Genomic DNA, 25,265 nt, shown 5'->3' with positions numbered 1-25,265 from the left:
AACAATGTTGGAAGCGCCAGGCTCCTATAGCAATTCAGGTCTGTAAAATCTGCTGCCTTGTGTTATATTTTTTTAAACTCCAGAGCCACCAGGGCAGAGAATAGATAAGGACAGGCAGACACTGCTTCTAATAGCAGTTATATATACAAATAACTAAAAAAAACATTAAAAATATGTAATGAATGTATATTGGAAAGTTGTTTAGAAATAAGTTTGCTTTTATTAGGCAAAACATTATTTTTGGGGTTGACATGTCCTTTAATGAAAAGAAAAATCTTCAGCACACCACTTACATACATGTTCTCAGAGGGTGCTTAACTTCCACGGCCGCTCCCAAGCCTTTTCTCCATGTAGCTTTGCAAAGGGAAAGAAGCACACCAGTTGTGTCGGCAATGCCTTTAAATCATTTATTTGCAGAAATGAGCAAAACAGCACATGCCGACACAACTGGTGTGCTTCTTTCCCTTTGCAAAGCTACATGTCCTTTAATGTAACATCCAAACTTAAAGTACTTTATATGCTAAATATTTTAGTGTTTGTTGAAATTGTTTTTGAATGCTTAAAGCAGTTTCCAAACTGTATATAAGGATTATCTGTTGGCAAGCCAATATTTACTTAAATGTAGCTCACAGCTCTATATGTGTTACATGTATTTGATACTTATATATACATTCATTCAGAACTACAGGCTTGCTTAGATGCAGATGCTTAATTTAAAACCAAACCGTTTACTGAATCCTGTCAGTTCTCTACTGTGGCCCTGAGGTCTGGCTATAAGGTAATTTCTTGCATGTGCCACATAGCCTAAGCTATTTCTAATAGGGTTTCATTCTGGGAATACATTCATTATATGCTTGTCAGTAAGGATGAGTAAGATTATAAGCATTTACAATGTTTTTTACTATCCACAAAGAGTTTTTAGTTATCTCTTCATCTAGTTGAGGCTGTTTTCATTTGTGAGTTCTGTCTCTAATAATGCAATATTATTTCTTCCTACTGGCTATTTCCACTTTTCTGTTCTTCTCTTTAACTATTTAATTCCATGTTTTACTACCAGATAATTTTGGTAGTTTGTGGGTCCTACACCTAGGGGCAGATTCATAAAATCATGAGTTCAAATCTGGAATGGGATAAATTCCGATCGGATATGAAAATTTCTGAAGATCGCAAATATCACGAAAATGCTTACGAAAAAATCGTATTAGTTACGATAATATCGTATTGGCGATCCGAAATACGCTCAGAGCGTTCATGTCTTAGTAAATCTGCCCCTAGACTTATGTCTGTGGTAACCTATGTTTTCAGTTTTTCTGGAATGTGGTTATATATTGTAAACTAGATAACCTTTTTAAGGAACTGTTACCACCCTTTCAAATGAACCTGAGCGCATACATGCATGTACAGACCTATCTATACACCACATATAAAATCATACCTAAACTAATGGTAGATCAAAAGATCTCATAGCCTGGGATATTATAGTAGTTCAATAAATCAGCCAAGCCACTCTGCCATGACATCATCACTGAGCTGGGTATTTCTAACTTTTATTGCTAATACTGATAAAAAACATTTGCACTGCTTCAAATGAAAATTCAAGGTGTGGCCTTATTAGGTATATATAAAAGCCAAAGCACAGCAGGACATTCTAGAACCTTACTGCCCTAACCATGAAGACCCCCCTTTTCTGCGTTAAAAGTCAAGGCCTCTTGTTCTTTGATCTTTTCTATTGAACCCCCCACTATATGTCTATAATGTCCTCTAATATACTGTACTTGTAAAGAGCAATTATGTCCCCTCACAAGCACCTTTTCTTCGGAGAAAACCCCAGTCTTTCCTCATAGTTTAACTCTTTTATTGAATTTACAATTTTAGTTGCATTTCTCTGAACTCTCACCAGCTCATCAATATCCTTCTTACGGACTAGGGCACAAAACTGCACTACATACTAAGGTGGGACCTTACAAGGGATCTATAAAGAGGCAAAGTCATGTTTTCATTAATTACATTAATGCCCTTTTTATACAATATAACATTTTATTTGCTTTGAACCTCATTTACCAATTTTCTGCCCAGTTCTCCAGTTTAGTCAAATCTCTCTGCAAAGTGGCAACATCCTGCATGCAACTTTTAGTACAATTTAGTATTATCAGCAAAAATAGAGACAGTGTTTACAATTAGTGATGAACGAATCTGTCCTGTTTCCTTCACCGAATAATTCTCAAAACAGCGACAAAAATTGAGAAATGCGGGTATGGTGTGACTTTTTTTATACAACCGTGCCTTTTTGAGTGCAACCGCCCCTTTTTTACGCAACCAGGAATTTTTTGTGGCTAAATTTTTCCAATGTTTCGGGAACCAATTTGCCACTGGCGAGTTCCGCTGCAAATCCATGCCTGCCGAAAAACTTTGCTAATCACTACTTACAATGCCAACCTTAAGGTAATTAATAAACAAATTAAAAAGCAAAGGGCCAAGGACAGACCTCTGTGGTACTCCATTAACAATGCTGGTCCAATTAGAAAGTATTTGTCAGAAAGGCAGGTAGAGATTAGTGTAGAGAAGAGTTTCATGCATTGTACCACAAAAACAGCAATATCTAAGGTTACAAAACAATTCAAGGAAACAGGCTGAGGTCAAATGCAGGCAGAGTACAAACATGATCGGTAACAGGCAGAGGTCAAAGGCAGGCAGAGTTCAATAGAAGGGGGAATTCAAAATCAGGTTGGAGTCTTAACCGGAAATAACCAATAACAGGAGCAAGGATTATAGCCAAGAGCTATTTAATTCCTCTGGTGTCCTAATAAGGTCAAGGGTTTTGGCACCAAACCTGCAGGGAGTGTGTGGATGTCATTGTGTCAAAACCGGGGTATAGGTATAGATGCACAGATGTGTGAGCACATAGACGCACAAACAAGAAATGAGTGCCAGAGATTTGCAGAAAAATTGCACCTCGACACATATGCACAGGTGGATACACCACAGAACGCCCATGATGATGCAACAGAGCCTTAGAGTATTCAGTTTACTCTTAGTAATCTATCTTTCATCCAGTTTTCTTTTCAAGTACTAAATTAAGGGAAAAATTAGTCCTGAATTTTTAAAGCATGAATAGACATTAGTGTACTAATTCCACTGAATTGTGATAAAAAAATAATCTATACCTCTAAAAGTATTTCATTTAATGTTTTTGTGAAAAAATAAACATACAGTGGATGAACAAGAATTCAAATTTCAGCAATGCAAATCTTAAAACCATTAAGGTCATTACTTCACTCACAGACTGGAATATTTTCTGCTAGAAAAAGAACAGAAAAGGTTGTGCTTTGAAATGTTATTAAGCATTTACTATTCTCAATGTATTCCCTTGGGGAAGAAATATAAAAGCATTAAGGACCACCTGATGTAAAACAATTATTAAGGAGATTAATAGGAATAAAGACAAAAGGTGGCAAATGCTTCTTTGAGATCATATAGGCCAAAATAGAAAATGAGAAACCAATTGCTTCACTTGCAAAGACAAATTCTAATTTTATGAAAATACTTTAATAGTAAAAAGATAAGTTGAGAGTTTGGCATTCTAAGACAACATATTTTGGTTAAAGGGGGATCTGAAAAATCAAATGACCTTTATCAGTTATCACAATGTACTTGCTTTTAATGTAGTAAGTAGGACCATGATACCTTTACTGTGGTTCTAAGGCTAATGCCTCACAGAGTTGAGTCTCAGCCTGCAGAAACATCAACTCCTCTGGTGGCATTAGCCTTCCTTCCTTGCCCGGGTGTAGGCACGCGTGGCGGATATTGGCTCTGAAATGCAAACTCTTGTGTTTCTTTGCCAATATCTGCTGTGTGTGCCTGCACATGGGCAACTACAATGGTTCAGGGTACAGGCAAGTTAGAAGCCTAAAAGATGATGCTGCCAGACCCCCATGTCAGCATGGATAAGATAAGATGATCAGACATGAGTTATCATTAAGCCTGATAAAAAAGGGAGGGGCTGTTGTAGTCCTGGATTACTTTTACTATTCATGTGCTATTAATTATTGATGGATCATTCTGTTTAAAAAAGCTACTCACATTTAACCCTACATCAAAATTTTGATGAGAAATGTCTAATTTTATACACCATGGTTGGATTACTGTAAGGATCTGCCTGGCCTCAATCCTAGACTGTGTAATGAACTGCTTCTGCATTACCATGGTGAGCCACAGGAGGGTGAGCCACAGCAGCTTTTAGATGCCAAACCTTTTCTTATTGAAGAAAGCCCATTTGGCATCCTCCAGTTTGCAGGGAAATGGACATTTTCAGAACAGTAGTTTTCCAAAAGTAATGGCGTGTATGGCTAATATGGCGTGCGTTTTTTTGCGTGCTGCGACAATTTGTGCGCGATGCGTTAATTAGCGCACATTGCATCAAATACCGCATGAAAATAGCGACTTAAATAACGCAAACAGCATTGCGTCTAAATTAACGCAAGTATCCTTTTAGTGAATCGTGCGATAAGTCACGAAAAATAAGACACAATAAAAATTTTTAACACATGCTAATAATAGAGCTCGTTTTAACGCACTTTAGTGAATTAACCCATTAGTCTGCCACCTGCACTGACCTTGGCCTGTTATTAGACCAGATTTTTTTCATTTACTATTTATCAGCAGGCTGCCTTTAGCCAGTTAACTAAAGTTATCCAGCATATGAACTCCAGTCTGTCACCATCCAGTCAAATTACAGAGGCAAAGTTTCTGAATTTAACTGCACCACAGTGGGCTGCAATTTATGGGCTTCCCAAAACACACATACATTTTATTAATCCACCATTTCTCCATTTTGCGTCTCTGGTGAACTGCTTACTTTCTTGAGATATTGCGCCCATAACAGATTTATCAGAGGGAAATTTTGGCATTACGTCATTGTACACAGCCATCCCATTTGAGTTGGGAATGCAGACTGCTAGACATTTTTTAAGGAAAACTTGCTGCAATTACTTTAAAAAACACTTTCAGGTTTGAAAATCATCTTTGTTTGTAAGTTAATAGTACCTGTCACAGCATTAAATCCTCACTGAAAAAAAGTATTTAACGTTAATTAATGTTGTTACTTTTTAGTAACATTTGTGTCATTTTGATTTCTGTACCAGGCACTGTGTGTAACTTATTAATTGCCCCTGTTCATTCATATACATCAGTAAGACAAATCTAATGTTTAAAACTAGGTTTACAGAACATAATCACATTTGAGGGCTATCGTTAACGGAATCCAGGAATATAAACACGAGGAAATAAATTAACAAAATAAACTTAAAAGGGATGTAAATCCATTGGCTTTACATGTGGCTAGATTTAAACACAATAGGCCTCATTTACATCTGGAAGTGCAGTGGGCAACATGTGCTTTTCCTCGTAGTCAGTTGCGTGTAAGACTACTTTCATGAAAGGTACTAGTATCTAAGTTTTCTCATTGCACTTCCATGTAGTTGTGCTCAGTGCCACTCTGGCCTTATTCACGTCCTTATTCACCCTGGAGCTACTGCTACTTCCTGACCAGGTGGTATGTCCCTTAGCGCCTTGCATCAATAGGTGTATCACACTTACAAAGTATAGGGTGCACATGTTGCTCGAACACTGGACGCTAGGCAGACTAGGCAGAAATATTCAGTGTAACTGCACCGAGTAACTGCGCCAGATTAGTGATGAGAAACATGTGCAATTGCATCCATTTTGGAGAATTGGACACAACTGTGGTACATGCAGTGCAATTGCATCCAAAGAATTGGCAGTTTGAGTCCGCAATTAAGCTATATTTGTGGACTTATAATATCCTTATTTTTTTGCAACAGGGAGTGAACAAGTTTTAGTGAGTCATGTGACAAATGACTTTACTAAGCACCAATTATAACTGGTGAGATCACTAAGCACCCTTTATAAAAATATAGTTTACTGGATATTTGTGGCTTAAATGTATTATAAAGTTTTATTGCCTTCTTTTAGATCAACTAGTAATTACCAATCTGAAGGAAAAAACACGTCCAATCAAGATTTGGCCAATTTAAGGCCAGATGTCGGTTGGGGAGGCCTGTCGGTGGTGCTCATACAAAAGCAGATGAGCTGCCGAATCAGTCTAAAGGACCAATATCGGCATCTGAAATTGGCCCATGTGTGAACACCATGTATGGCCACCTTAAGTCTTTTGCACTTAACCAAGATTCTCCCTCATTGAAAAATCCTTTTCTTGGGGAGTCAAGCCCCGCACAGCTGCAGCCTAATCACCGAGCAAATGCTGTTCTTGGAACCTAGTTTACCTGGGGTGGCCTACTGGAATGGGGGACTTGTATTCATTGACTCCAGAGACTCCATAAAGCAGCTCCATAAGCTGAACATTAGGAAAACTATTTTTTTTCCCACGTTGCAAGACTTTTGCTGAAAATGCAAAACTGAACTTACCACACATATGACAGCAACTTGACTTGTGGGACTTAAATAAACCCTATAAAATGCACAAAAAAATGCCTTTTTTGCAGCAGCCAAGTGTTGACCATGAAAATTTGTATACGTTATTTTGATTTTGGGACCTCTATATGCAATATACGTGGATAAGCCCACGCACAAACTGTTCAGTAGACAGCTGGCATAACAATATGTGGAAGATGAAAAGTAAAAATCATACTTACTTTAGAATATCAGTTTATTGTGGGTTAATAGACTGGGAGTGAGGTTTAATTTTTTAAAATTTCCATTTAAAGCTTTAAAGGGTGGAGCTTTAAAAGTGGGCGTGACACTTGAAAAGCGGTCATAGCTATTTATTTGCCATGGTACCCTACGTGTTCTACATTTTCTCTCTTCCTAGCCTCCCCAGCATCCTACAAGATATTTGATCTTGGTACATAAGGATTTGTGGCAGATAAGATGCTGCAAACTGCAAGCTTTGAGACTATTTGCAGAAATGTCATAAAGTACTGCTAATTTTAGCAGAGCTTTGTGGTTTGGTAGTTTGGAATAGAAAAATATTTACTAGTGGTGAGCGAAAATGTGGGTACCGTGCAACTTTGCTGACTTTTTTGACAAAATCGTGCCCGCTTTACATGACATGCTTTTTTTGACGTGACTGTCCTTTTTTTTTTTTTTTAAAGGTTTATTTTTCTGAATTTGTAACAGTACATAACAAAAGTACAACATAATACTTAATAAGACTGTCCTTTTTTTTGATGCGACCACAAATTTTTTGCAGCACAGTTTTGCGGAAGTTTCGGGAAACAATTTGCCAATGGCCAAATATGCTGCAAAATCATGCCTGGCAAAAAAATTTGCAGCAGCCCAGGGGCTTTGGATCTCCCAGCTCCCACACCTCTGTGGCTTGGTCTAACATTTTACACAAATTTCCTTTACCCCCTTAGTGCTGGAGGAATGTTTGATTACTATTCCCAAATTGGATGAGTGGTTACTGAGTTTCACAAGTAATTTAGACACTTTAGACAGGAGACACATATCCTAAGAAATGCTAGCATGCAGGGAGGTAAATAGTTAGGGTATGTCAAGGTTTGTCAGTTTTTTATATCATAGTTACATAGTTAAGTTGGTTGAAAACAGACCGAAGTTCATCAAGTTTAACCCATCCAAGGGAACATCCCATATCTGTCTATAACCCCCCTCTAATGTACTTGTAAAGAGTAATCATGTCCCCTTGCAAACAACTTTTTTTCCAGAGAAAACAACCCCAACCTTAACAGTCTACATCTTTGCACTCTCTCCAGCTCATTAATATCCTTCTTAAGGACTGGAGCTTAAAACTGCACTGCATACTCAAGGTGAGGCCTCACCAGAGGCAAAATAATTTTTTTTAGCAATTAGCTATTTGCTAGCCCCTCAGCACCATGCCTGACCTCAATGAATTCTAAAAAATTAAGTAAAGAGGTTTGGCGATCACAGAGCTAAGCTCAATTAATACCCTTGGATGAATACCATCCGGTCCTGGACCTTTGTTTACCTTTACATGTTCAAGTCTCTTTACAGTTTTCTCCTAAATGAGCCAAGTATCAGTAGTTATATTACTAGAACTTGGTCTATTAAAAGGGAAACCTTCATTAGCTGGCTTTTTCAGTTGTCTAGACGATGAAAAATAAGAGTTCAGAATGTCCCTGTTCTCATCAACCAACTGACCCCCCTGTGATAATAAGGGTCCCACCCCTTCTTGCTTCATTTTTTTATTACTTACATATTTAAAAAATAATTTTGGATTCTTTTTACTCCTAGCTGCAATATTTCCAATCCTTTCCATCTCTATTTTAGCTTGCCTGATAGCTTTTTTGCATGCTTCATTTGCTTCCTTGTACCTAATGAAAGTTTTGCTGTCCCAGCTAACTTGAATGCTTTAAAAGCAGTGTTTTTCTTACCAACCTTGACACTAACACTTTTAACCAACCATAAAGGTTTGGCTTGGCAATGTCTTTCCTTGCTTATAAGGTAAATTTACTAGCCTGTATACTTTTTAAGCAATATTTTAAAGGTATTCAATTTTCTTTCTATGTTTAACCCTGTTAAAAAGCTTTTCACAGTTGATACATTGCAGAATTGCCCTTATACTGGCAAAATCTGCACATTTAAAATTTTTAAAGAACTGTCTCTGCAACATGTTATGATCACTATTCCCTAAATGCTCACCCACACAATTGTTAGAGATCAGTTCAGTATTATTAGATATCACCATCTGCAGCTGAAATCTCTACCCAAATGGATTCCACACCCTCCCCGTTGCTGACTGTGGTCATTTCTTTAGTTCATGACTTTAAATCTGACTTTACATAAAGACAAACCTCTCCACACTTTTAAATCCCTCTGTCCCTCCTAAAAAAGATGTAACCATTTACATTACATTTAATTATTTTCAGTACATGAAATAGACTCCAGCTCTCCCAATTTCCCTGCATGCTGTATTAGTCAGCATGGAGTGGAGTTTACTACTTTTCCCCACTAATATTTACATTAGGTAACAAAGAGTTAGATGTAAGGATACTATTAGGCTGTTTTCTTTGTAACAGATGAATCTCTTTAGCTGGTAAACTGTACGCCCCTCACTCCTCCCCCATGGCCCCTTACTAATCCCACTGCCAGGTCTACACTAGCTTTCCCATAAAACTCTAGCTCACCCATCCCCTTGATTAGGTTAAACACTCCTCTAGCCTCTTAGCCATTCTTTCCCCTAGCACTGCGGACCCCCTTCAATTGAGGTGCAATCCAGTTAAATGGATTGTACCCCAAAGAAAAGTCAGCCCAGTGCTCTAAGAACCCAAACCATTCCTTTTTACACCAAGACTTGAGCCCCACTGTTGTTCCAAATCTGCATACATGTAGCAGGCTGTGCACTTCAATCTTGCTGCTTCTCCCAGTTACAGAAAACAGTTAAACAAAACCAGGGAAAAAAGCATTATATTAAATAACAAACTTTGTACCTTGTTGTAAACACCTTTAATTTTTAACTCCTGTGTTTATAACTCCACTTACAGAACATCCACTAACTCCTGTGTTTATAACTCCACTTACAGAGCCCGCACTAACTCCTGTTGTTTATAACACCACTTACAGAAAACCCACTTAAAGAGCAATCGCTTAAAGGGCAGCTAACCACCAGAGCAAGCTCCACTGTAGTCCCAGTGGTTCTATTTATGCTGTCTGTTCAGGTGCAACTAATCAAACTCCACCCACCTCAAACTGAGGGAAATGTAACTATAGAGTAATGTAACTTCTGGCAAACTTGCTGAAAGCCTTATAGTTCTTTAAACTTTGTAATTTAGCACCAACAACAGCAGATGCTTCCTCCCTAAAACCTTTCTCTCTAGCTGTTCCTTGCAATTGGCAACATCATCCCTGAATTCTTTTGGAGAGAATTTTTTTTCAAAAATAAACCTTTTGTAGAACTATCATAACGTCTGACCCACTTCTTGCACTTATAATGCAATGGTAACCACTAAATATTCTTCTATTTGTGTCAGTAAGCTGTCCACCCACTGTAAACTCCTACGGGCTGGGAACTCTGCCATCTTGGCTCTTTAACACGTATCACTTTATCTTTAGAATAATGTTATATTCATGTAAAAGAAAGTTTAGGTCTGATAAAAAACTGTGTCAAACAAATTGATAATGCTTTTTTTTTCTTAATAAATTAATAAATAGGTCCTTTGCAGTTCAATTACTATGCACAAAAAAAGTTTACAGTTCACTATTTAACCTCTACACTTAATACAACAAGTCAAAACTAAACTTGACTAAACTAGGTGCAAAAGATTTCAACATGCATTTTTGAGCTTTTCTGTCCCAAAAAAATCAAAGTAAATCAAAGTGACAAAAATGTAAAAGCTTACTCATAAAACTCAGCTGCTGGTGTTGTCTTGAATTTAGAGTATTTCGTATTGTAGCTGATCATGGACATGTTGAGTAGCATTGGGTCAGTGCAGTTGAGGCTGTTCCATTCATTCCCACACTTGATCCAGGGCAACTCAGATGTGAAAGAAGACACGAGATAATACAAAGACCAAGCGATGATGACATTGTAATAGAATCCGACATAGAGAGCTATTAATATCACAGTATAGCCCACACCTGTATAACAAAACACAGATAGAACATACCTTTAAAATATTTAATTCCATCATAACTCAGTAATAGAACTTAGAATGCAGAACTGTTTACTTCATGTAATGAACTGAGGACCACTGTTCTATATTCACAATGTACCAGGGGGTCTGGCAAGGTTAAATGTAGAAATACAGAATGGGTACATCTTTCAAAAAAATCAAACAATTCATGATGTTATCATTGACATCAAAAATTGCCGTTTTAAATACTAGGGTCCGCACCTTTGATCATAGGATTCATGGGGTGGAGCAAGAGCAGAGATGACAGAAAGTGTAAGGGATCCGCATTTTTATTATAAGAAGATTGGAATACAGAATGCTGTTCATAATTTAAAGAGAGTTTTTTCTGTGAGGTGAACACAGTGGGATGTGCACCCAAGAAAAAATGGAGCCTGTTGTGGTGCTGACTACTAGTGAGTTTATAGAAAGTGTAACAGAGCAAACAGTATAGGTCATTAATAGGCCATTGAATAAATTCTTACTTCTATCTTTTGGTTAAGTTTGTGCCAGGCTGTTATTTCTAACCTTCTCAGGTTCCCTATGGTGTCTGTCACCAGTTGACCAATATGTCAGTCTCCAGTCAGCAAAAATGTCCTATAAACCTAGATGCATAATATAATATAATACAGGCATTACCTGGTGAAAGTTTATCTAGTTTACTGTTAATACCCTGTATTAATATTATTAGGCCTAGTGCATTTATTGTTTTCAGGCCTGTGCCCAATCAGGCACAACTATTTGGATATTGTATCACAATAGGATAGTTATATAGGTTGAAAATATGTTGCTGAGATTTAAATAAAAAGCATCAACACAACTGCATGTTGTTGTTTATGTGAGGGCCATTTGGAGTATTGTTGATTGAAAATATACATTTGTCTATCAGGTTCAAACTTATGAAACCTGTTTAACTGCCAGTTGATCCTGACAAAGGCACAAAACCTAATCTGAAGCCTCTTATATTTGCCTCAGAGAGAAGAATATTTCTTCCTGACTCCATGGCAATCAGACCTGTTACTGGATCAACTTAGGACTAAGGGCTTTTTTAATAGCCTTTTATGAATATTAAGGTTGAATCCCCTTTCTTCAGCTGGAATGACCTACTGGTTAAAAATATTTATTTTATTGCTTCCTTATATATTTATACATATGTATCACCCCCTCCCCCTTAAGCACATCTACTCAATCTTAAACAGACCCAGCTTGGCCAGACTTTCATCATAACTGGGATTTTTCATACCATTTATCAGCTTAGTTGCCATTCTTTGTATTATTTCTAATTCAATAATATCCCATTGGAGAGCACTAGAGACAAAACTGCACTTCATATTCTAGATGCATAGGCGGAGGGTGACTTTTTTGTTTGGGGAGGCTAAATATGGGCCATATACAGACTGACCTACAGCTAATGTGAGACTTAGTGGATTCACTGCTGGTGTAAAAAATTAACCTCCCAACTACCTCTGGCAGTTCCCACTGACTCCCAGGGATACTGTGCAAAAGTGCGGGTGGGGGGGATTTTTTTAACCCTAAAATGCTTAGGATGTAAAAGCATTCATACGTGCACTTCTGTTAGGGGTTCTCTATACATTTGTGTTCAGTTAGGTTAAAGGGGTAGTTCACCTTTAAATTAACTTTTAATATGATGTAGACATCGATATTCTGAGACAATTTGCAATTGGTTCTCTTTTATTTTTAATGGTTTTTCGGTTATTTAGCTTTTTGTTGCAGTCTTTATATACAAAACCAGCACATTATATGCAGTGAGACGCAGTCTTTATATACAAAACCAGCACATTATATGTAGTGAGACACAGTCTTTATATACAAAACCAGCACATTATATGCAGTGAGACGCAGTCTTTATATACAAAACCAGCACATTATATGCCATGAGGAGCAGTGGGTACCGAGGGCAGATATTCAGGCCCTGGCACTATAACACTGGCACGGATACACAGCATTGGCTCCACTGTAACTAACTAGAAATGAAAAAAACAATAACAGAATGACAAAAGTAAAAAAAAAATAGAATGTGCAAAAAACCATAACAAATATATAAAAGCACAATGAGCTTTGTCAGGGGAAAAAGTTAACTTACCACTCCATCTGTTAGGGTAGGGGATATTATAAATGTCAGGTGACAAAAAACAATTTAATTCCAGCTAGTGACTCAGCCTTTAGAACATATACAGTATAGTACCTGTGGGATGAAAACTGCAGCAAAGTTCAAAGCTGGTTCATGGGTAAACTTACAGTCTGCAGATTCTTCTTTTTTTAGTCTTCATTTCTGCCTGTCTCCAGTTTGCAAAATTTCCTGATCCCTGTCTGCATCTGTGTCTTGATTGGTCAATTTTACTGTCTGTCAAGAAAGCTGTGCTCTGATTGGACAATCTACAAGAAGAAAGATCCAATCAGAGCACAGCTGATTACAGCAGAACCCGGAGCTTGCAGGGACAGGAGAAGATTTGCAGGACAGCGCAGAAACGGAGCCAGGTTTTTTTTGTAATTTTTTATTTTTTTTCATTTTTAGGTTGCCAGAGCAGGTTTGGGGAGGCTTAGCCTCCCCTAGCCTTATTGAAAATCCGCCTATGTCTAGATGGGAAAGTCTACAGTAACAGAGAAAGTATAAAAACCACTATAAACTGCAACAGTAAAGGAGTTATATCTCCATGGAAGTGAGAATCGATGTTCCCTCATATTAACCCGCTCCATTTGTAAAATGTTTGAACAGCAGTCAATCAACTTGCCTTCAGTGCACTCTATAAATGCACCAGATTAAACTGTTAAGCACTACTCATGTTTCTCAATGGAGTAGTGATGGGGGGGGGGGGGGAATACAAGATTTGCATGCCAGCCCAGTCTGCATTTCCATGTCAAAAGTTTACTTGTTTGTAATCTCTGCAGACATTAGGGTCAGGGACAGCCATGTTCTTCATGTGAGGACAACTATTCAAATAGGCCATTATTATGAACTAAAAAACAGTTTTCCCTTTCACTGCCCTTTAAAATTATGTTTTAAAGGACATGTAAACCCCACACACAAAAATTTAATCAGTGAACAGACTCTTTGAACTCTTTTAATACCTGCCACTCTGGTTGTCCAGAGGTTAACAGTAAGGCTACAGTATCCCCTTATTCACTTGGATTTCCTTCATCACCTGTAACCCCCTCCCTCAGGAATTTGCTTTGGCTGTTGGCTCCTGGACATGGTCAGTTTTTCTCAGCTCAGATTACTAAACACGCCCTCCAGTCTAGCAGCCAATGCAGAGATGGCATTGCTGGTTCACATAGAAATTTAACTCCTAACCTCCTCTCCTGAGCTCAGCTTTACCATTACAGTGCTCAAACAAAGCAGAACTTTTATCAAAGACAGTTCTGCCTGTGTGAGCCTGTATTCTTGATGAAATGTATGCTGAATAAGGGTCTGTGTGTGTGTATGCTGTTTGCAGATTTAAATGTAACTGATGATGTATCAGAGGAAAAATGGCCACCGGGTGAAAGCTGCTATTTGTTTTATGAAAATGATGGTGCTGGCAAACAAAGGGGATATATGCAGTACAAATGATGCCATTTGGGTTGAGGAGACCTGCCCAACTGCTATACATTGTAGGAAAATATAGGGTTTACGTGTCCTTTAAGGATTGGGACCAAAAACTGCACTACATACTTAGAGAGTACTTTATTTGCTTTCAAAGATACTGAATGACACTGCCAAGAGTTCAGTCTATTAACCACAAGAATCCCCAGATCCTTCTAAATTAGGCAGGCCCCAATATGTTTTGATTTAGTGTATAAATTTCTGTAATATAAATTTAACCTAATTCAAGGTTGTGTCTTTAGCATTGAACTTCTTTTGCTAATTTGCTGCCCAGTTCTCCAATTTAAATAAAGCAGAATACCAATGACAGCTATCTGAGATGCTACTCTAACAACACTGGTTCAATGTAACATTTATTGCTCATCTTTGCAATCTATATATCAGTCAGTTCTTTATCTGTATTTTATCAAATGCTTTAACTAGATAAATGCAGATCACATCCAGTGCCACCACATTTCTAGGTTTCTGCACATCTCAACATAGCAGTCAGTTACATTTGTCTGACAGGATCTAGTATGCATGAAACCATGCTGGTCCAAACACTGTATTGCGTTTGAAATGTATTCCAATATCTTATCCCTTCAGGACAGGCCTATAGATTTTAGGTTTAGAACACGATACGTTTGAATAATAGCACCACATTTGCAATTCATAGGTAAGAACCTGAGAAGAGAAAGTAAAATGACAACCACAGAGCTAAGCTATTATAATGACCAGGAATGAAATAAAACACACTTGAGTTACTTTTTATATATATGAACAACTTTGTTCCTCCTGTTTGCGGCAATGCAATTTTAGCTTGCCTAATTGATTTTTTTTATTTGTGCAGTTTTGCACTAAAAGAAAAAGAGTGAAAAAAAAGAAAGATAGATCAGCTTTGGCAGTTCATCAAGTTTAAACACTCTCTAGCTACTGGCATAAGTACTAACTTTTCTACAGTCAGTGAAAGTAATGCTGCTGAATGCATGCATTGACCATCATATTCACGATTCAGCCAAGGACACTGCAAACTCTGTCTTAGGCGCACCAACACAATACAAACAAGCATTTGTAGCACTCGTAAGACACAGACAGATAGGTTCCAGCAGCAAGCAGAATAACTTTACAGGGAGAGAGAGATACTTTGTCTAATACCTGTGCTGCTCTGAGGTTCTGGACAGTTCTTCCTCTAAGATGATGGAAATAAGAGCTTGCTTATAGTGTGAAGCAACTGAGGCAGTTAATAGGATTTTTACAACTTTTATCACGCCCCTGAGGTTTGTGGGTCTAAACAGGGTCAGTCCCATATTCTGTAACCCTGTGCAGAAAATATTTGTATGAAAAGTCAATTTTCAAAATAAGCTGAACTCTGTACTCACAAAAAACCCAAAGGGCTATAACTTATCAAATTAAATGTCAAAGGATGAGCTTCTAATGTGCCAGTTAATGTAAAAACCTGAAACATCAGCTGGAGAAGAACTTTTAAATTCATCACACCCTACTAGCTTGATGACAGACCTTGCATCTCAGATGGCTAAGCCCCCCATAATCCATAATCAGAGAAAAAAATGCAGAAAAAACACAGATGCCATTATTATGTACCCCTTGCTTTTCACATCAACCACTTCCCAACCCTTCCCCTGTCTGCCTAAAGAGCTGTGCGGATGCTGTGTTTTGAAGAAACTGGAAAAATGGGGCCTTTTTTCCTGTAAAGATCAGTTATTAATCTTTGTAAAACACTGTGGAAATGTGTCAGCACAATATAAATATCATTAAATAATACTTAATTCTTTAATTCCTATTGATTGGGAAACTACTGTATATTCTTTATGTGGCTGGAGTAAAAGTAGTAAAAAAAAAACCCAGATTGTTTCAGAACTGGTAGTCCAGCCCGGCTGTTTTATTTTTTTCATTAGGTAAATTATTTAAAGGCAGCATAAGGCACAGTGAGGAGAGCTACAGTCTTAGGGAAGGCACAGGAGAGCTGTCTGTGTGAGCTAAATGAAAGGCTGAAATAGAACATGGTTGGATTTTTTTTTTGCAAGGTTTGACAGGCAGTAGGCCTACTTGTCGTACTTCATGTTAGACAGAAAGACTGTACAGGTATGGGATCTGTTATCTAGAAACCCGTTATCCAGAAAGCTCCAAATTAAGGAGTAGCCATCACCCACAGACACTTTTTTTTCAAATTGTTTTTTAAGGATGATTTTTTTCTCTGTAATAACACAGTGCTTTATGCTCAATCTTACTGTACCTTCTCCCTGACAACACCCATAAATAGTGGGTATAGTTATACACAGAAGTTGTTAATTTAGCATGTATTATACTTGATAAATAGGGATGTTGGTGAGAAATCTTTTTTTTCTTCATTTTTAGGAAACTTACAAAGAATTGCATCCAGGATTCTGTATGGTGGGAAAACACGTATGGCATGTCTAATAGCTAAATTTGTGCTTTTTCAAAATATAGAGTGCTTTCTTGGGATATTTCACATTAGCATTTCATTGGCATAATGTGCATTTAGGGGCCTATTTAGTACGCTATGTAAAATGAAATTTGCCAAATAAACGGTGTAAAAAAGCTGTGTAAAATAAATGGAGAAGTTCACCGTCCGAATGCCAGATTTTACGTCATTATTTTACGTATGTTCTGGTAGAAGAAAAAACGTAAAAAAATGTGCTAGTTTTATTATGTTTTTACACGGCAAAGCCTAGCAAATTTTGTTGCCATTTTTTTACAGAGCATAATAAATCTGCCCCTTAGTGTACAGCCCCAAAATTTTAGCTGTAATACACAGCCAAAAAACACCCTAAAACTAGGGCAATACACAATGGCAGTTGAAACATTTTGGGGAGTATTTATTTACACTGGAGACAGGGCCCATAGCAACCAATCAGCAATTAGATTTGAATGGATACCTACAATATAGAAAACAAAAGCAAATATCTGATTAGTTGCTATGGGCAACATCACTGGTGATGTTTGTCTCCAGTGTTAATACAGTATATATGCTCCTATTAGTGTTTTTTAGTCTGAATTCATCTGTGAAATACACACAATTTGCCTCAGGGGTGAAACCCCTCAGAAAGTAATCAGACCCTGTATTTTTTCTATTTTCAAAAGGGCATCCAACTTATTCTTGATAGGTACCGTTGAATAAAGCATTAATTAGTTTATTTTATGATTCCCTTGTATATTGCACTCTCTTGATGGACTTAATTGGCTTGCATAATTACTCTACTCTTAATGCCCTCCTCAGTGTCATTAATGAAAAAAACTAATTAAAAAGAGGGTCCAATGCAGAACCCTGTGGCATCCCATTGAGAACACTAATTTAAGCAGAGAAACTGCTATTCACAACCACCCTCTGTACAGGGTCCAATTTATTATCCATGGACATACAACTCTAATTTAAAGGGGAACTTTGGCTTCCAACCCAAAATTTGTTAAAGAACACATAAACCCCTAATATACCTATCACTGTAATCTGTTCCTTTAAAAAGTGACAATAAATCTAATTTTGATATGCTGAAATCAAGCTGCAAAACTTCTCTTTCTGCATCATTTGAAATCCTGGCAGGGAGGATGAACTAAAACATTGTTACAAATTGTAACAACAGGGGGCTAGGCATAGGTAACTGTTTAAAACCATATTATTAAAATAAAAATAATGAAAAGCCTGAATATTTTTTGATCGATGTATATTGTAAAGTTGATTGAAATTATGTTTACTTTTTAAAAAGTTTTTTTGGGTGGAGTTCCCCTTTTATAAGTAAGCATTTATGTTTCATATTATCAAAAGCTTTGGTAGATCACAGCTACTGCAACCCCTCCATCCAATTTCATGATAAAAAGCAATTCAATTTGTGTGACATAATCTGTCCCTCACCCTTCAGTGCATAGATATCTTAGCTAAGTTTTAGCCAGGCTGTTTCTTCTCATTTTTTCTGACTCCTTTTCATTTGGTATGGTGCTAATTGATTGAAGGAAAGCTAATGAAATTCCAGTATTTAAAAAAAAAAAAAAAAAGACCTGGCAATTATAGGCCTGTAAATTTGATGTCTATGATGGCCTATATTTATGTTATTTGACATTAAGGGATGACATTCAAGATTATGTTCTGGAGAATTGCAGTATAAGTGATAATTAGCATGACTTACAAGGGATAGATCATGTCAAGCAAAGTAAATAGCTTTTTATGATACAGTAGAACTTGCCAAAGCTTTTGTGTCACATAAACGCTTGCTTTTTAAACTAAGATCTGTTGGTATTAGTATAAAAAATTAAAACAAACCTGGGGGCATGCTTTAAAATAGCTAACTTATAAATGTTATTCCACAGTCAACCACAGGGTGGGTCTGGCCTCTGCAAAGTTCACCAGGGCTACCATCCCAGAGGCTCCCTCCCACTGCATGCCTAATCCCCTCCCCTGAGCGCTTGTAACTTTTTACTTATCTTCGGCATGTTGGGGGAAAAAGATCAGACAGAGTGCCAAGGGGATTGGGTCTGGGTTGGCGGGCCCACAAGGGCCTGGGCCAATTGGGTTTTTTCCTGGTGCCCTGACAGCCCAGTCCAACCCTGGTCAACCAGAGGTGTGCTTATCCATTTCATTTTGGTGTAAAAGTCTACAGACGCTCTTTTAGTTTTAGGCCATTTCATGAACTGGGGGGAAGTTAAGGATACATTTGGTATATCATTATATCACTGCACCTTTTAAAAACTTATTTGTCTGTTAGTGCTAGATTCAGTTCAGCAAGAAAAAGGTTTATCACGTGAAAACTCTATTAAGACTATGGAGAAAAAACTGGAACTGAAGTAGGAAAAAGGATTTTTCTTCTCGAACTAAATGTCATTGTCATGCCAGTGACGTAATAGAAGCATGGCAAAACATTGAAGTAAAACCATGTGGCAGTTTATCCAATTATTTTGTAGAATCCAAAGATAAATCCTTCTATGGATAACAAAAAGGCAGTTCTGAAGTCCCACAAAAGTCTATACACAGTCCAAATAAAACTGCAAAAAGTGAATAATGGCCGAATGCTAGTGAAGTGGTAGCTACAATGTGTACTTCTTCCCTCTCTCTGAAGACTGCCAGAGGTCTCTCTTTGAGGCTCTTTTTATGCCCCTGTTGGCCCATCCTTTCAGCAAGTCCCTATTGTTATTATGCAGATGTATGGAGATGGGATACTTGGATTATCTGCCCCTGCTGACTACCTATTGTTTTCATGGAAGCAGACTTGCTGGAACCACTGGGGGTATCAATTCTTATCTGATTCCTGATCACGTAAAAAACAGGAAATAACTTTTTCTCACTGAAACTCTCTGGGCCATAGTTTGTTTAACAAAAATAAACAAAATATGTATATACAGTATATATATATATATATTTTTTTTTATAGTTTTTATGTTTTTTATATTTCACAAAAAATGTTTACTGTATCTCAAGAGACATTGCCACTTGGCTTATTTAGGATGGAAAAAAGAGAATATTACATTTCTCTTATTTCATAAATGTTTATGAAGAAGAAACTTAAAATTGCTTGGCAGTTAGTGTCTGCATTTCTGGGAAATTGTTAGCAGTGAAAACAATGTGCCAAGATCTGTACAACTATCAGACCTGAAAATCTTACCCTTAAACAACATGCAGGGCATATTAAAATTGTTAATACAATATCAATGTCAAAATGATGATGATTTCTATCAAAATAGAAAGGAATAAATTAAGTTTCACACTTTAACATGCTAAGATCCGCTCGCTTGGTGATGCCTCCAAGCAAGTGGCTCTTCTCCCAATATCCCCACCTATGGGTGGTCATATCGGGCTAATTCAAATTAGGACGATGGGTATAGGTGTCCATCAGTTCGGGGACCGCATCAATGAGCCGATGTGGTCCTCGATCCGACTAAAAATCAAACCTGCCAATCGAGATCTGGCCTATTTGAGGCCAGATGTCGGTCAGGCAGCCCCGTCATTAATGCCCATACATAGGCCGATAAGCTGCTGAATCGGTCTAAGTGACTGATATTCGCAGCTAGAATCAGCCTGTGTATAGCCACCTTTAGTTATATACATTGTAGAAAAGTTAGGATATGCCACTGTTTTTTTTAGCAGTTAACTGAGGCATTTTTACATATTAACATATAGTACAGATAAATATTATTTTATGTGTATTTGTATACTGAATGAAATAGATTGCTTGGGAGCAAAAGAACTGTTTGTTGGAAACTCTGCTTTTTAGACTGAACTGCTGATACAATGCTAATACATATGAGCACATTTTTATATAACAACCATGCTAATTATTTCTAAATTTGAAAGATCCCTTAATCTAACCAAAGGGATTTTCTGCTGCATTCTGAAAGAAAACAGAACAAATAAATACCACTTACCTTTGAAAAGGGGGCATATTTTCCATACCGTGGCTGCACCTTCTCTGTTGTATTGTCCAAGAGCTAATTCCATGTAGAAAAGAGGCATTCCAGCAATTATAAGGAACAATGTGTATGGGATTAGAAATGCACCTGGAAAAACAATTCCTAATGAGTCCACTTGAAAAATGTATTAAGTATTTATTTTAACAGTAATAATACATTTATGTGAAAGAAAAAGAAGCATAAATATCTTTGGAACTGGAAGTTTGTATTATGACTTGTATATAATTATTATTGATAATCATTCATTAAATGTAAAAAGAATAATAAAAATGACATCTCCAGAAGTGGTTTAGATAGCTTCAGATTTTTTTGCTTTCCTCTGGATCAGCTAGCAGTTTTAGACAAGAAAGATAAACTTGGCCATGCGTCTCTTTTGAACTTTAACTAATATGTTACTATATTAGTCTGCAGCACTGTAAATACTAGTAGCGTTTACACTCCAAACAGTATGAGTTTTCATTATTAAGGGCCAGCCCATAAAGTTGGACTTACATTGCCTTGAGAAAAGTTTGGCCCTCAAAGTAGAAACTTGATTGCAGGTTCCTTAAATAATATACTGTAGTAGTTTGGATCAGGAAAACACTAAAGGGTGTTGATCTGAACTACAAATTGAATTTATAATGCCATTGAGTGTGGTGGTTCCTCCGTGAACTAGGAAGCAGAGCAGACTGAGTAAGTTTCCATTATGACACGAAGCAACAAAGATTAGTGATGAGTGAATCTGTGGGGGAACCTGTGCAATTCCTACATCTTTATATGGATCATTGTTAGTGATAAGCGCATTTGTTTGCAGCAAATTTCCACAGTCCGCCATTGGCAAATTGTTTTGCAAAACTTCTGCTAAAATTCACTGCTAAAAAGTTTGTCGCACGTCGGAAAAATTGCGGTTGCCTCAAAATGGGCACGTCTAAAAAAGGCGCGGTCACGTCAAAATGGACGTGGGCAACAAAAAATCGTGTGACAAACATGCTTCGTGAAAAATCCACGAAATCCGCCGGACTGCGGAAGTTCGCTTTTTCCTTTTAAAGCATGATATGCAAATATTTGCATATCTTGTATTCTGCACATGTTAAACTTAGCAGCCTGTAATTGCCAGGTTGAAACCATTATTCCTTTTTTATACCAATTTTAATAGTATAGTCTTTATAATGTACAGATAATTGTACCTCTATGGTGCTTTACATGGGCTGCTGAGGGAGGCCTAGGAGAAAAGGGATTTTCCCTACTAGGTAATTAGGTGGCAGCTGAGAGCAGAGCTGCTACTGCACACCCTATGTGGCTTAACTCTGAGGTAAAGAAGTTAATAGGGAAAAAAAGGACAGTAGCTGCGTTTAATGAATATAAACACTAGCAAGTGTTGTAAAACAGCAATCCGGAAGGCAAAGATAGAAAATGAGGAGCACATTGCGGCAGAGGCCAAAACTAACCCCAAAAGTATATTAATAGTAAAAAGATACAGGTTGAGGGTGTGGCCCCATTGAGTTATAGTAACAATTTGGTTACAGCGGATACAGAAAAGGCAGATGTGCTTAACCAGTTCTTTTCTTCTGTGTATACAGTAGAGGAGCCAGAGTGCTAAGTCCCAACCAATAGCTGCACTGTTGTCTTAGCTCCAACTACGCAGTGATTGACACAGGATATGGTGCTTAAAGGGTTACACAAGATAAATGTGAACAAGGCACCAGGGCCAGGTGGAATACACCCTCGGGTACTGAGAGAGCTAGGGTCAGATTTACAGTGGCCTTTGTTTCTGATAGTCTCAGACTCGCTTTCATCAGGTATGGTACTTTGGGATTGGAAGAAGACTAATGTCATTCCTATATTTAAAAAGGGAGTAAGATTATAGGCATTTATAGGCCTGTAAGTTTGACATCCGTGGTGGGCAAGTTATTTGAAGGCTTGTTACAGGGATCACATACAAAATTATGTACTGGAGAATGGCATTATGAGCAGTAATCAGCATGGCTTTATGAAGGACAGGTCATGTCAGACCAATTTAATTGCTTTTTATGATGAGGTAAGTAAGAAGCTGGACAGTAGGGATGCAGTAGATATAATCTATTTGGATTTTGCCAAAGCATTTGATACCGTTCCCCACAAACGACTGCTTTCTAAACTAAGGTCTGTTGGTCTTAGTGAAGTTGTTTGCACATAGATAGGAAACTGGCTACAGGATCGGGTACAGAGAGTGGTAGTTAATGGTACATTCTCTGCTTGGAGTAAGGTTCTCAGTGGGGTCCCTCAGGGTTCTGGACTGGGTCCACTTTTGTTCAACTTGTTCATAAATGACTTAGGGGAGGGTATTATGAGTAATGTATCAGTGTTTGCAGATAACACAAAACTCTGCAGACCAGTCATTTCTATCCAGGATGTGGCATCCTTGCAGCAGGATCTTGACCAATTGGCAATCTGGTGAGATTTAATGTGGATAAATGTAAGGTCATGCACCTGGGATGTAAAAATATGCAGCCACTTATACCCTTAATAGGACTGCACTAGGCAAATCCATAATGGAGAAGGACCTTGGAGTCCTTGTAGATAATAAACTTGGCTGTAGCAGGCAATGCCAGGCAGAAGCTGCAAGGGCAAACAAGGTTTTGAGCTGTATTAAAAGGGGTATAGATTCACGGGAGGAGGGTCTGGGCGCTGGTAAGGCCCCATCTGGAATATGCTGTTTAGTTTTGGTCTCCAGTGCTCAAACGGGACATTATTGAATTAGAGAGGGTCCAGAGAAGGGCAACTAAGCTGGTAAAGGGTATGGAAAGTCTCAGTTATGAAGAAAGACTGGCCAAGTTGGGTCTGTTTACACTGGAGAGGAGGCGCTCAAGAGGTGACATGATAACTATGTATAAATATATAAAGGGATCATATAATAGCCTCTCTAATGCTTTATATAACAGTAGGTCCTTCCAACGGACACGAGGACACCCACTCAGTTTAGAAGAAGGGAGGTTTCATTTAAATATTCGGAAAGGATTTTTTACTGTGAGAGCTGTGAAGTTGTGGAATTCCCTCCTCGAATCGTACTGGCTGATACATTATATAGCTTTAAGAAGGGGCTGGATGGCTTTTTAGCAAGTGAGGGAATACAGGGTTATAGGAGATAGCTCTTAGTACAAGTTGATCCAGGAACTGGTCCGATCTCCATCTTGGAGTCAGGAAGGAATTTTTTCCCCTCTGCGACAAATTAGAGAGGCTCAGATGGGTTTTTTTTGCCTTCCTCTGGATCAACTAGAAATTAGGCAGGTTATATATAGGCATTATGGTTGAATGTGATGGGCATACGTCTTTTTTCAACCTAACTTACTATGTTACTATGTAAAAGGGGTATGCACCCACATCTATGGGCTCTTCCTTGGCTGTCTAAAGGATACAGTGCTTCTTAAGTGTCAGGAGAGACACAAAGCTGTTTGGTCCCTGTGTGTGGAGGGACCTAAAAGGAAGCCAAGGAACCTAGTAGAAAGGCCTAAAACTGGGGCCTTTGAGAGTGAGAACCTGGGGAAAAGGAGTAGAAAAGTCTTGTGGGTTTTTGATAGGGGCTTGGGCAATATAAAATGCTTTTATAGGCTTAGCCTCCCCAAACCTGCCCGACAAAAAACTAGAATTGAGAAAAAAATCGCCCTCTAAATGTATGGCTTATCATTGCTTAGTAAACAAACAGCTAGAATACTAGGCAACTGGGTATTTGACTAATTAAAAAAGGGATAGGATTAGCTTCTTTTACTTTTTAAAAGGTTTGTATAATTAGCTGATTAAATAATACCTTAGGATAAGTGAAGGATTCTACTGCAGAGCAGGGCCACTTGAGAAAAAATAGATTTTAAAGGAGACAAAAATGACCTTATCATTACCTTATAATTGTGATTATTACCTTGTACAAATGTTATATTAATTACCTTATTACCTAATAATCTCAGACAAGTTAGAAAATGTTGGTCGTATAACAATAAAATCTGGGAATGTATTGTGTATCTGACTACATCTGTGGGGGACCTACAATGCATTCCAAGGAAGTCATGGTTGTACGATTGGTCTCTGCCAACTATTTCAAGTTCAGAACATCCTCCGATTTGCCATCTTTCTCTCCTCTTGTAAACAAGAGAAGAAAAAGATAGCATTAAGAAAGGTTGCACAGTGCTAAGAAATATTCCTTACCAAGAAATTCAGGAATGAGCAAGGATTGGAGAGGTAGTTGGAGAGGGAATATACAGCCAGGTAGACCCAAACTGGACCATAAGGGTTCACATAGAATCACAGTATGGGACCAAGCTAACAATAGATTTACTCCCCTACAGGTTTTAAATCTAAGTCTTGGCAAAGGGTATAGTTACAGTTTTTTTCTGCGAAAGGACATCAATGACCCAGATATAAAAGACACGTGGTACCCTTATCCAATTACACCAATAATAAAAAGAAAAAGGTATACAGAAATAGAGAAAGAGGGAAAAGAGGAGGGAGGCAGGTTAAAAGAGAGAGGCTGTAGAAGGGATTTCTATATTTAAGCCCAGCTCATATTAGTTAACTGAGGCTGAGACTAAAACTTTAGGAAAAGGACTCATGTTTGCACCTACAAACCACATTAACAAGTTAATGTTAACACCTACATTGATGTTCACAAGTAT

At 37.8% G+C, this 25,265-nt stretch overlaps 1 protein-coding gene across 1 annotated transcript in view; it reads right to left on the bottom strand.

The window, feature by feature from the left end:
• The window catches only part of slc6a2 (solute carrier family 6 member 2), a 127,401-nt gene that overhangs the window by 79,397 nt on the left and 22,739 nt on the right, over positions 1-25,265 (bottom strand). Inside the window, exons 3-4 of the mRNA XM_018093473.2 lie at positions 20,599-20,730; positions 10,356-10,593 (exon numbers count right to left, since the gene is read on the bottom strand). Of these exons, the coding sequence (XP_017948962.2) occupies positions 10,356-10,593; positions 20,599-20,730 (370 nt within the window). The remainder of the gene's footprint in view (positions 1-10,355; positions 10,594-20,598; positions 20,731-25,265) is intronic.

Source organism: Xenopus tropicalis, chromosome 4 (assembly GCF_000004195.4).
Source record: "Xenopus tropicalis strain Nigerian chromosome 4, UCB_Xtro_10.0, whole genome shotgun sequence".
Classification (NCBI taxonomy): domain Eukaryota; kingdom Metazoa; phylum Chordata; class Amphibia; order Anura; family Pipidae; genus Xenopus; species Xenopus tropicalis.
This window is presented reverse-complemented; position numbering and strand designations above follow the sequence as displayed.